Here is a 13003-nt window from a genome sequence, read left to right as displayed (position 1 = left end):
CCCCGCATTTCCCCGAGGGGAAGAATGTGAAAGTGCGAATGCACGAGTTGAATTTGCGCGGTTCGGTAATGTTCGCGAAAGAGAGATCACACACACACACACACACAACTACAAAGAAAGAAAGATGCATTTATTCACAGACACCTATTTGTGTTGTCGTTGTACTTGATTGCTAGAGCGGATCTCAGCTTTGAAATTTCGTGTCAGTACTCCTTTAAGCGGGTGCATTAGCCCTTCTCACGCCCGATTCTTGGCCAATCCCCCACGTGGGTATGTGCCATGTCAGCGGCCAGGCAGCGCGCGCCCATCTCCTCCCGTTGCCAAGGAAGACGAGGAGATTCCTGGCCAATCCCCCACGTGGCTATGTGCCATGTCAGCGGCCAGGCAGCGCGCGCCCATCTCCCCCCGTTGCCAAGGAAGACGAGGAGCGCCCGCACCCGCAGCTGTTGCTATGCGGACGGCGGCGGACGCTTCAGGCTCGCTTAAGAAGCGCATTCGCACTTAAAACTCATGAGGAGCATTTAAGAATGAAAGGCAGAAGAAACGCCTCTATCATGAAGCACAGAGCACTGTGGGGATATAACAGATATGAAGTAGTGAGAGGAATCTGGAAGGGAGTAATGGTACCAGCACTCACCCTTTCAAACGCAGTAGTGTGTGCCAAATCACAGATTCAATCAGGGCTAGAAGTTAATCAGAGGGTCGATTGGCATTAAGAGAACACAGTAAAACAACAAATGAGGCAATGCAGGGAGACATGGGATGGGCATCTTTCGAAGTGAGAGAAGCACAGTGCAAAATATGTTTTGAAGAACGAGGGCGCTGCGATCGCCGGAGGGAGCGGACGTGTCCCGTTGCAGCTCCTGCAATTGTGACGATTAATGCAGCGTAATTGCCAGCTACGAAAGTTGATTTGGTACCAAAGTGAGCGGTACGGTACGGGGAACCGGCCGATACTACCATCGACCAAGTGGTACGTGAACTTTCACCGTTTTCTGGACTTTGAAAGTTCGCCATGTGCACGCCGAGCTAAGCCTTAGGCCTAGCTCACGAGTACGGCCCACGGGGGCACTCTCCCCGGAGCCAGGCCTAACGACGCGTACGACCAAGATGGCGTCATCACCGGCGATGGAGGTGTGCGAGGCCAAGGAACCCGAGACCATGCCGGCAACTACCGTCGGCAACTTCGAAGGAAGAACGTGCGTTCAAGTAGGAGGCCGCGACGCGACGCCCGGCGAGTCGAGCGGATGGATCGCGGCGAGCAGAAGAATGCGTAAAACCAAGGGCCAGCAAGGTGAGCGACCAACTCTCGCCTCGGAACGACAATCGAGACCTAAAGAGCGGGCTAACTTCACCAAGCGCGTTACGGAAAACATTAAGAGAGCTGCCCGTATGCCGGCAACGATACCCAGGGAAGACCACAAGATTGTAATTAGACCGAGGGGAGGCCTAAACATGGCCAAGATCGAGACCTCGGTTGTCACGGGCGCGATCATGGCGGCCGCAGGTACGGTGAGGGAACACGAAGGTGAAGATACGGTGTGCGTCAACGCGGCGCAGAACATTCTAGTAGTTAGCACCCCAAGCGAAGAAAGAGCCGAAGTGTACGCCAGAGTCAAGACCATAGAATTCGGAAACATGGAGTACGAAGTCTATGCATACCGAACCGCGCCCGAAGGGACGGTCAAAGGAGTAATTAGAGGCATTGCGATCGACGAAACACCAGAGGACATTAACGAAGCAATTGTGACGAAGTACAATCCGCTAGCGCTTGAAGCGCACAGAATCGGAAACTCTACGGCAGTCATCGTCCTCTTCGAAGGACATAGGGTACCCAGATACGTGAAATATAGAGCGGCGTTGATAAAATGCGGACTCTACAGAAAACACCACGAAGTATGCCGATGCTGCGGCAAAGTTGGACATCGAATTGATGTTTGCCCGACCCCGGAGGCTAGAGTATGTTTCGCTTGTGGAATAGCTAACCCTAACGCGGAACACGAAGGAGTGTGTAAGCCCCGATGCAAATTATGCGGGGGTGCGCACCCGACGGGAGACAGGGTGTGCAAAAACAAGTTCAAGGTGCCCTTCGTAGTTACGAAGCGGCGATGGGAGCGAAGGACAGGGTTAGAACAACAACAGCTGCAGAAGACAAAGCCACCAAAGACGTCAGACTTCCCGCACCTGCAGGCAAGCAAGGAGAGAAGCGAGAGTAGACGGCGCAGTACCAGCTGTGGAAGAAATGCTAGCCGACAGGAGCCCCCGCCACCGCCTCAGCGCGAAGGAAAGCTGACGTGGTCGGGCGCAGTGAAGGGAGCCAAAGCAGAGGAAGTGCCTAGGGGCAAACAACAACAACAACAACGAAGCGAAGAAAAGCCCACGAGAAAGGAAGTCTACGACATGATCAGGGAAAGCAGCGAACGGATGCTCAAAATGATAGACGATAAGATCGACAAGCTAATTGAGGCACTGAGGTCCAACATCCAACCGATGGCTCAGACCCAAACGCAAAAACAGGAGCAAGCCGCCCCAGAGATACCAGCACCGATGAGGAAGGAGGAAACAGCCGTCACCGAAGAAGAAGCCACGAAGAGCAACATCGAGAGCGACGAAGAACACCCCACGGAACCCAGCAACAAGAAAAGGATCATCGAAAACACCAAGGAAAGAAGACTCATGGCACGTCTCGACCGCATGGACAGGGAGCGCGAACAGCTAGCAAAAACGACGAAGGATAAGTTTAGCAAGATGGAGAAAACGCTGCAGGATCTGCAGAGCGGAATGAGGCAGATGCAAACCCAATTGCAAACATTCATGCAGAGCATGGAATCCCAAACGCAAGCGTTCATGCAAAACGTGGAGACCCAGATCAACACTAAATTGCAACAATTATGGACCCAACAACACCAAGTACAAGGACCAAGCCACACCGAAAGACAGTAAAAGACCAGAAGCCGGACAGGGACCTCCTAATCTGGCAATGGAACTGTAATGGTTACCAAAGTAAAAGGGCAACGATAATACAACACCTAGAAGGGATAGACAGGAAACCAGACATCTTCATGCTTCAAGAAACGCACTGCATAGAAACACCAAAACTACCAGGGTACAGAGCAGACGCCAAAGCTGCAAAGACACTGAGCGAAAACAAGACGGGAGCACACAGGCCTATCGGCGGGGTGTGCACGTTCGTCCGTAAGGGCATCGTCTTCGTCGAGCACCAGCTGAACACCGGCAACTGGACCGACAGCTGCGCGGTGGAGGTGATCATTGGGAGGAGGACGAAGACAAGCACACTCGCCGTAAATGTGTACAGCAGTCCGAGGCACAGGAAACAGAAGTTTCCCACGCTCATGCAGAAAGCGCTAAGAACGATAAAAAAAGGAACGGTAGTAATCGGGGGCGACTTTAATGCACCACACTACGATTGGGGCTACGACAAGACCACCGAAAAAGGAAGAGACTTAATGCAAGACGCGACGGACGCAGGGTTAATACTGATCACGAATCCTGAGACCCCAACGAGAACGGGCACATCGGTCGCCAGAGACACCACCCCGGACCTGACGTTCGTAAGGATCGAAGGCAGAGGGGACGCGACATGGAAGAACACCAAGATCGATCTCGGCAGCGACCACATGATCATAGAGATACGAGTCCCACTCGGAAACGACACAAGCCAAGAGAGAAAAAAACACAAATACACGAACTGGGAAGAGTTTCGCCGCCACCTCCCAACTCAGCACGAGAAAATAGAGGACATAGACACGTGGGCAAAAGCGATCGTGGAAGCAACCGAGGAAGCAACGATTGAGATAGAGACAGACGGAAACGTACACACGATGGATAGCCGACTGGCCCACCTCATCGAAGCAAAGGAAGCCTTAAAAAGAAAATGGAACCAACAACGTACGAACAGAAAGCTCAGAAAAAAGATCGCCGAAATTAACAGAGAGATAGAAAAACACAGCAGGGAGCTCGGCAAACAACAGTGGGAACAGACATGCAGGGAGGCGGACGGACAACTCCACATGGGTAGAACGTGGAGACTGCTCCGACACCTCTTGGACGAAACCCAAACCAAGGGCGAACAGCAGCATAAACTCGGCAAAATCATCCACAAGGCGATCGCGAAGGACGGGGAGGACGAGGTGAAGAGAAAACTCGACGCCAAATACCTCCCGGAATCCCCGAAAGAAAAACACCCAGAATATCAGGGAACGGAAAACGCCGAAATAGACCGGGACATTGAAGAATGGGAGGTACGAAACGTCATGCAAGACCTCAATAGAAGATCGGCGGCGGGACCCGACCGAGTAAGCAACAAGGCACTACGAAACCTCAACGACGCAACGGTCGCGGCACTGACGGAGTACTTCAACAAATGTTGGAGGGCCGGAAAGCTACCGCGCCGATGGAAGGAAGCCAAAACGATTCTAATACCGAAGCCGGGCAAACCACCCGGCGTCGAGAACCTAAGACCGATATCGCTGACGTCGTGTGTAGGCAAACTGCTAGAACACGTACTCATGAACAGGTGGCAACACTACCTCGAAGAAGCAGAACTATACCCGGACTCGCTCATCGGGTTTCGGAGTAAGCTAGGGACCCAAGACGCTATGCTACAGCTCAAGAGAGAGATCGTAGACTACGACATCAACACCAACGACAACAGAGCAATACTGGGCTTGGACCTGCAGAGTGCCTTCGATAAAGTTCGGCACTCGGCGATCCTTGCCCAGGTATCGCGCCTGAATCTGGGAAAAAGATCGTACAACTACATCAGAGACTTCCTTACCGACCGCACAACCCGAATCTGCGCGGGAGACCTACAACTACCAGAGAAGACACTAGGCAGCGAGGGAACGCCGCAGGGAGCGGTAATCTCACCGCTGCTCTTTAACCTAGTAATGATCGGGGTCGCCAACCGACTGCAGAGCGTCGAAGGGGTACGACATACAGTCTACGCCGACGACGTAACGCTATGGGTCACCGGCGAAAGCGACGGCCACATCGAGAGCAAACTACAAGAAGCACTGGAAGCAGTAGAAGACCAGCTGAGGGGCTCGGGATTGGTATGCTCCCCCGCAAAGTCGGAACTCCTAGTGATCCCGCCCAAGGGAGCGAGGCGCAACAAGCAGCCCACCAGAGACAGCGACAATATAACAGTAAGAACACAGGGGGGACTCACCATTCCCCAAGTAAGCAGGATCAGAGTCCTAGGAATGCTCATCGAACGCAGCAGGGTCAACGGAGAGACGGTCTCCATACTCGACGCCAAGACCGGCGCGGCGATGCGACTCATAAGAAGAGTGTCGAGCAGAAGAGGTGGGATGAAAGAGGAACGACTCGTAAGACTCGTTCAATCCTTCGTGGTCAGCCACGTCGCATACGTCGCCGCCTTTCACAATTGGCGGCAGTGCGAGCGGAAGAAAGTCGACGCGATGCTGCGCAAGGCATACAAGTCGGCGTTGGGGCTCCTAGGAGGCACGAGCACGCAGAAGCTCGAAGCCCTCGGACTCCACAACAGCCTGGAGGAAATAGCGGAAGCCCAGCAGACGGCGCAGTTCACAAGACTATCGGAAACCAAGACCGGCAGAGAAATACTACGACAACTAGGCGTCAGCGTCAGAGAAGATCTGCAGACGGGGGAGCAGATACCGCGGGAGACGAGCAAACGCATCGTCGTAAGCCCGATCCCACGGAACATGAACCCAACGTTCAACAAGGAAAGAAGACAAGCACGGGCTAAAGCGCTGATAGCACTTCACTCAAACGACGAAGGGGCGGTATTCGTGGACGCGGCCAGCTACAAAAACATCAACGGCGTCTTCAGCGTCAGCGTGGTCGAAGCCAAGACCGGCGAGACCAGGCTTGCGGCAAGTGTGAAGACCAAGTCGCCGAACCAAGCCGAGGAAGTGGCGGTGGCACTCGCCATCGCGGACCCAAGAACAAAGACGGTGCTGTGTGATTCGCGAACGGCAGTGCGCAATTTTGCGAAGAACCGGGTGAGCTGTGCGGCCGCGCGTATTCTACGCAAGGCCGAAACCAACAGCGACAACGACGGTGTGGTAATTAAGTGGTTCCCCGCACATGCGGGCGAAGGGGTGGCGAGCTCGCTGGGGCTCGCCAACCACAACGAGACGGCCAACGCCGTGGCGCGAGGATTAGCCGGCCGTGCCACGGGAACGGCGGTCGCCGACGAAGTGGATCGCCCCGACAAGGACACCATGACCAGTTACAGCGAGGTGATCTCATGGTATAGACTAGGAAGACGAACGATGGCCCTGCCTCACCCCGGACTGACTAGGGAAGAGGCGGTTGTGCTCCGTCAACTGCAGACAAACTCAGTGATTACCCCAGTGCTAGCCAAGCACCTGTGGCCGGAGGTTTACGTGAATGATGTGTGCAGACTGTGCGGGAAGGGCCGGGACACGCTGGCCCACATCCTAAAAGACTGCATAAGCGCGAACAATGGCACCGACGTTCTCCCGCCCCACATAGAGGAGGCGAAGAGATCCAACGACTACGGCGTGCAACGCAAGGCCGTCCAGCAGATTCTAGCGGCGGTCGAGAGGCAGCGACCGGACGGGCCGGAGGCAGAAAGGGGGAACCCGAGTACGCCGAAGACCACCGGGAGCGATTCTCGCCGCTAAGAAGACGTCCGGCCTCGTCGACCCAAGACTCCATCCGAAGAGGGTGGGGTAGGGGTTACTGCAGGAAGCTTAATAAAGTTGTTCTCTCTCTCTCTCTCTCTCTTGAAGAACGACTTAGAAATATGGATTATCAGAAATGGGCGGCCAAAGTGTTACGCTATCTTTACATGAAGAGCCTAGACACACAATGGAGGAAAAAAAACAGAAGGCTCAGGGCAAAGTATATGAAACCTGGAAGTGCTGGGGAAATGACCAAGGCAATAAAAAAAATGACCCCGACATGCCCCCGCGGGAGGGGCACGAGTAAATGCAGAGCATTAGCGGCGTTACGCTCGTGGCGGTGGCGATGGGTGTTGTAATGGTGGTGGTAGGGTTGTTGTTGTTGTTGGTATGATTGGGGAGAGAGAGAACGAGACGAGTATTAGGTAACGTCAAGTGTTATTATTATTATTTATTTGCGGTAAGATCGATGGGTGGATTAGATCTTTATTGTTATTGTTGCATTGTTGTTGTTGTTGTTCTTGTTATTCTTTCTTCTCTTCTTTTCTTCGTTCTTCCTCTTTCCCGAAGATGAAGATGACGATGTCACGATGTCTTGAACTGGTGCCGCGACGCTGAAGTTGGATTGCGTCGCGGTACTAGTTGAAGGTCTTGCTTCCATAGCTTAGTAACTGCGGCAACAGCGACGAGAAGAGAGCGAAGCAGAACTGGAGTGCGGCTGACGCGCCGACACGCGGGTTTTTATTCCCAACGAACGCAGTAGAGGGAGAGGAGGCGGAGAGAGAGCGCGCTATCACGCCACCGTCACGCCACGACGCGCCCGCACCTGCTGTTGCTACGGTGCTTGCAACGCCGGAGCGCGCGCTGCACCTGTTGTTGCAAGCGTGTTGAGGGCGAGGAGGAGTGGGGGAGAGGGCGCAGCTGCCGCGGTGAGGACGCCGACTTACGGACGCATAACATCGTGAGTTAAAGAAATGCTCTGCATTTATTTGCCGCTTTGTGGAGCGTCCAAATTTCCCTCTTGGCTTCTACCACTGCCCTTGCTCGTGGCCTTCTCTACCCTCAACTTCCTGCACCGTGCAGACCGCGATCTGGACGTCATCCGAAATCGCCCGGAGTTTATTGACCCCCTTCGCCACCTGCTTCGCTATGTCTCGCCATTTTCCTTGAAGCACGTCGTTTGCACCCCCCATTATCACCACTTGGTGCTTCTCTGTCATTGTGTCCCACACCTGCTCTTTCGCCTTCTCCATCACCATGCTAACCACCTTTCCAGGGAGCATGCTAGCTTTAACTCTGTTGTCCACCCCTACCCTCTTTGTAATCACCTGCTCTGCCCTGCGCATGTTCGAGTCGCCCACAATGATGACTCGCCGCTCCCTTGGTTCTTTTGGCTGCGCAGGTGTTTTTGCCGCCGAGGCTTTCGCGCTGATTGCCTCTGAGTAGCTCTTGCACGGCGGCGACCCCTTCCCTCCTTCCGCGACAGCGTTAGGGCCCTCTCCGTGACCAGCGCTATCATATCCGCCCGCTGCCTCATGTTCGGGGGCCCAGGCCTCCCCTTGTCTTCCCGCCTCGGAGCCAGACACCCTCCGTGCGCATGCCTCGTGGCGTACGCCATTGCTTTCCGGAATGGTATCCCTCGGCACAGACACGATTTCTACCTGGGCTAGCTTCCCTTCCAGCCCCTCCCGCGGTTGCCTTTCGGCTTTCAGCACCTCCACTCCTTCTCCTGTTCTACACGGTCGAGGCGCGACTCCATTACACACATTCTACACATGAAGTCCTGCCCTTCCGCATCCTCAGCTGTCTCGAACCTTGTATACTCGAGTGGATACTCCCGCTTGCACCTCATGCACGCAACGCCCGGCTTCTTCGTCGGCATGTTTCGGAGCTACCTGACTGCCGTCCACAAAGTTATTACTGCCGCTTTCTCCCGCACGTGCTACGCTCAAAAAAAAAGGACAAGCACCGTGCGATGCTTGCCTACAGCATCTTTCTTTGTTGGTGCACTGTTCAAACGGTGCTTAAACACACTACTAACACTCAACGTTACTTCTATTTGCTCTACAGCATTACCTCCCTCAGAGAAAAAAACATCCCCCTCGCGAGGGGCACGATCAAATGCAGAGCATTTCCGCGGGATGCGCGCCTGCAAGTCGTATGGATTACGTATTGGTTGTTGTTGTTGTTGTAATTGTTGTCTTCTAGCGTAGACATTGTCGATGAAGTCGATGGTGAAACGTGAAACTTGCCGTGAACCCCCTGCCGCGGCTATGACGCAACGTGGAGCGGCTATGACGCAACACAATCCAACACAATCCACTTTAATCCAAACCAAGCCAATCCAATCGAATCCAATCCAATGCCCCTCGCGAGAGAGTGTTATAGCGCCGAAATCGCGCCACCACACGAACGCGTGATGTTGACGTCACGATCACGCCACAGATGTTAGCGACCGGAGAGCGCACGAACGACATATGTGGTTTAAGCGCGAACCGACCGCGGCGAGAGAGCGCGATGCGAGCGCCCCCACCTGTTCTTGCGCGCGAACCGAACGCGGCGAGAGAGGGTGTTGCGAGCGCAGAGAAGGCGATGAGGACGCGGGGGAGAGGGCGCACCTGTGGCCGACGGTTGAATGAGTCAAGGATATAAGGCGCGTTCGTAACCTTCTACTCTGTGTCGGCTTTGTGGCGCAGTGGTTAGAGCGACGTGCACCTTGCGTTCCGCCCGCAGAGTCGTGGGATCGAAACCTGGCGCCGGCAAGTATTATTTCTTCATATAGTGTAGGCGGAGCGATGCGGACTGCGGACGCCAACGCGGGTGACATCGTGAGTTACTGAAATGCTCTGCATTTAAAATGAAGTGAACGAAATAGAGACAACGACCTGGAAAAAGAGGATGCATGCGAAGAAGTCCTTAGATATCTACAGGATCGGGAATCAGGAGATCGCAAGGAAACAGTTATTCGATAATACCAAAGGGAGTGCATTGCTTTTTGAAGCCTGAGCGGATTGCTTGCGGCCAAAAACACTTATCCGCGAGCCGGTACAGGAAGAACTATACGCAGGCTGCGGAAATGAGACAGAAACCATGCTACATTTTGTAACCGATTGCAAAAGTATCCGTCCAGTCCTCAGTGACGGAGCCATCCAGCTTCCGGAAGCCCTTGGCTTTAAGGTTAGCGGAAAAGTGCACTGGACAGCAGTAGAGGTTAGTAAAAGAAGGTTAGAATTTTTGTGGGAAAAGAGCAGAGTACAATTTGGGAAGACATGCGAACAAAGTCAGACTATCACAAAAATTTCGTAAAAGGGTTTTCTTTTAATTTTTACATTATTTTTTATTTATTTTGTTTGTATTTTTTGGCGAGGTGATTGTACAGTGGCGTTGTGACTAAGGCCGCTGTGCAATGCCGCCCCGTTACAAAGGGGAAGCCAATAAGCATCATCAGTTTTTCTTCTCTCTTGCTCTCTTCCCCCTGCTCGAGAAGCAGGGACTTTACACACTGTCCAGCCGGTCCCGATGGTTTCCCCCGTGGGCAAGGTTTTCCCGGTTGAAATTCGCCGAAGCAGGAGGGAAAGAAAAAACTCCCACCTCCTCTCGCGGGAACCCCTGTGCAGATGCGACGCATAGGCGGAGCGGTGAAGGGACCGCGTTTTATAGCGCGCATAACGTTGAGGGGACTGCGTAAGCCGGTCCCAGTCGATGACGACGTTGGCGTACTTGTAAAGCGGCGTCGACTCTAGGTGTTTGGGCCAAGCGTGGATGTTGCTTCGCTGAAGACCGGCACACCGGTGATATGCGTAGCGCGACCGAAGGAGAGGAAACTGCGGAAGAGAGAGTACTGCACATGCGCCGGTCCCAGCGCGTCTGCCACGGCTACGACGCAACGTGCCGCGGCTATGACGCAACACAATCAAACACAATCCACTTTAATCCAATCCAATACAAATCCAATCGAAGCCAAGCCAAGCGAATCCAATCCAATGCCCCTCGCGAGAGAGTGTTCGCTATCGGAGAGGAGAGGGGGTGAGCGGCGGTGAGCGCAGCTGGCGCGGCGAGGAGAATGGGGGAGGGGTGGACAACGCCGATGACAACGACGACGACGCCGGAGGGACAAGGCGAGTGAATCAGATGCTCTGCATCTAAAACGAGGGGGGCCCTCACAAGACGACCCTGCATGGCACGCGCTACCACCAAGCGGGCCGCATCCCCCCTCCGTCATGAGCGAATGCAATCATTCCAGGTGTGCGTCCTTTTTAGCTTTGCCACTAGAAACGCAGCCATCCGAACGGCCGCCTATGAAATAGGCTCTGTAGAACGTGGTCTCCTCGATCAGCTGCCGGCGGCGCACCAGGACCCAATCACACAGGTCACTTGTAGAACTCTACGCACCAGATTTTCTGACTTTCTGGCACTTGGTTCGTACTGGAATTGATTTTGCATATTGTTTAATTGCGGATACATGCATTAATTCAGACGGTATTAAAGGGAATTATAGTTACAGAATACAAGCAAGAGTGACTCTCTTTTGCCATAGTATTTAGGTTCAAGTTACGTCAAAATTAAATTTCGTTTGTTTCACCATGAAAAGTGAACGCGTTTTGTTTTATTGTATATTGCAGAAAAAAGGTGTGTCTTACTTTAAATGTTTTACGGCTATTTTGAAGAGCTTGCCCAAACGAGCTTTCTAAAGATATATGGTTATTTGAAATACGCCAAAACGATACTGTAATTCTGCACAGCTTTATCCCATTTTTTAATCATTTGATTTCATTGCATAACATTTTTATTACTGTTACCCCAGAAGTGGGCCGTTACACGATAAAAGTACAAAAAGAAATATATCCGGAAAAAAATTACATTACAGATCATCTGATAATTTCTCGGCTCTCTTGCGTGCAGCAGCTCGAAGTTATACACAACAAAAATGGAACACATATGTAGCGCAATGCACATGCGTAGAACAGTACCATGTCGTCGCATTTTTGCATCTTGAGAAATATTCCGCCAGGAAATGATTAGTGCTATATGAATGGACGAGGAGAGAGGCGGGCGGGGGGGTGTTAAACGGTTAAAGTGAGGCCCCGAAAGAGGTCGGAGGCCACAACCACTTATTGTTTTCGGTAGCCGCCGTCCCGGTCACGTGAAAAATGATCCCGTAACAAATGGTCCCGTAACAAATGGCTCCGGAACACGTGGTCCCAGATTTAAGGGTCCCGGAAAAAATGGTCCCACCACTACTGCACCTATGCATGAGCGCCTGTATGAGAGAAGGTAAGGGGCGGGGAGGAAGGGGGGGTCAGTGTATTTATATTTGTATGTTTGTATTTGTGCAAAATGTATTTTGTGGGATACGGCCCGTTCTTCACATAGCGTTTCGTCATAGGCCGGTTCTTAATAGGCCGTTTGGTCACATAGGATCATTCGTCATAGGCCCGTTCAAAAATTGGGAAAATTCGTCATAGGATTCCGCACCGTCTGTGCACGTATTTTTTTTTTATGTGCGTGGGTCTCAGTGAATTAGACAGGGTTGTTCGAGTCAGAAAAGAGAAGCGATGCGCATATTTAATTTTTTCACCCTTTTCGGCCGTACATCAGGGAAAGTTCAGCAAAGAATACAAGACCGGGTGCGCAAGTAGGGTGACCTGTGTTCCTTAGAATATACATGCGAGTTGAACAACCCTAGAAAGGAGAGTGAGGCAGGGGCGTAGCCGAATAAAGTTTTGGAAGACGGACCACAAAGAACACGCTCCCCCCCCCCCCCCCCCCCCCTTTTTTTTAGTGTTAAGGCCGGCTTCGGCACCCTTCACAGGAACAGGCCCACTCGTCACAGTCGACTATTTATGGTAACAAAAAATTACTCGGCACTGGTCGGGAAAACTGGTCAAAGAGAGATCTGGGTCTAAGTGGTCCCGGTAGCACCACTTAGAACCAGATACCTCTTCTGGAAGCACCTACCTTCTCGTCCTTGAAAATTTCCTCTGGAAGTTTCATTTTTGGCTCGTGTCGAGCAGGGGGGAAGGAGGGAATTAAGAATTGGAGGGGGGGGTTTAGTGGCTTCAACCCTGATAATTCGTGCAAGGTTGACTCTTTCGCAGTTTGTGGGTAGACCTTTCCTCTAGCTTTTCTGGAGGCCGTGGTTGAAATTATTTTTTTGTTAACACGCTGTCTCTTTCTTATCTTACTTCTCCTTCAAAAAATGTGTCCCAGGGGTGGAAAAAGATATAGTACAAAAGTTCTTAACTGCGGATGCTGCTTAAAAAAATTCGGATAATCACGTGGTTTGTAACACCCACGTTTTAAAATTAGTTATAATTACACTTTCTTAGTCAACAACCATTACGCAA

General features: G+C 52.5%; 1 protein-coding gene across 1 annotated transcript; it reads left to right on the top strand.

The window, feature by feature from the left end:
• Positions 1-3717: 3717 nt before the first annotated feature.
• Positions 3718-6656, top strand: LOC144146650 (uncharacterized). The gene has a single exon (XM_077678586.1). The coding sequence runs from the start codon at positions 3843-3845 to the stop codon at positions 6654-6656; it is 2814 nt and encodes a 937-aa protein (XP_077534712.1). The 5' UTR covers positions 3718-3842.
• Positions 6657-13003: the final 6347 nt, after the last annotated feature.

The sequence above is a fragment of the Haemaphysalis longicornis genome, unplaced genomic scaffold, assembly GCF_048455015.1.
Source record: "Haemaphysalis longicornis isolate Haplotype H1 unplaced genomic scaffold, Haemaphysalis longicornis Haplotype H1 scaffold_7, whole genome shotgun sequence".
NCBI classification, from domain to species: domain Eukaryota; kingdom Metazoa; phylum Arthropoda; class Arachnida; order Ixodida; family Ixodidae; genus Haemaphysalis; species Haemaphysalis longicornis.
This window is presented reverse-complemented; position numbering and strand designations above follow the sequence as displayed.

Bases quoted from the DNA above. Each gene is read 5' to 3' on its own strand.
- LOC144146650 (XM_077678586.1), top strand. From the start codon at position 3,843: ATGGATAGCCGACTGGCCCACCTCATCGAAGCAAAGGAAGCCTTAAAA.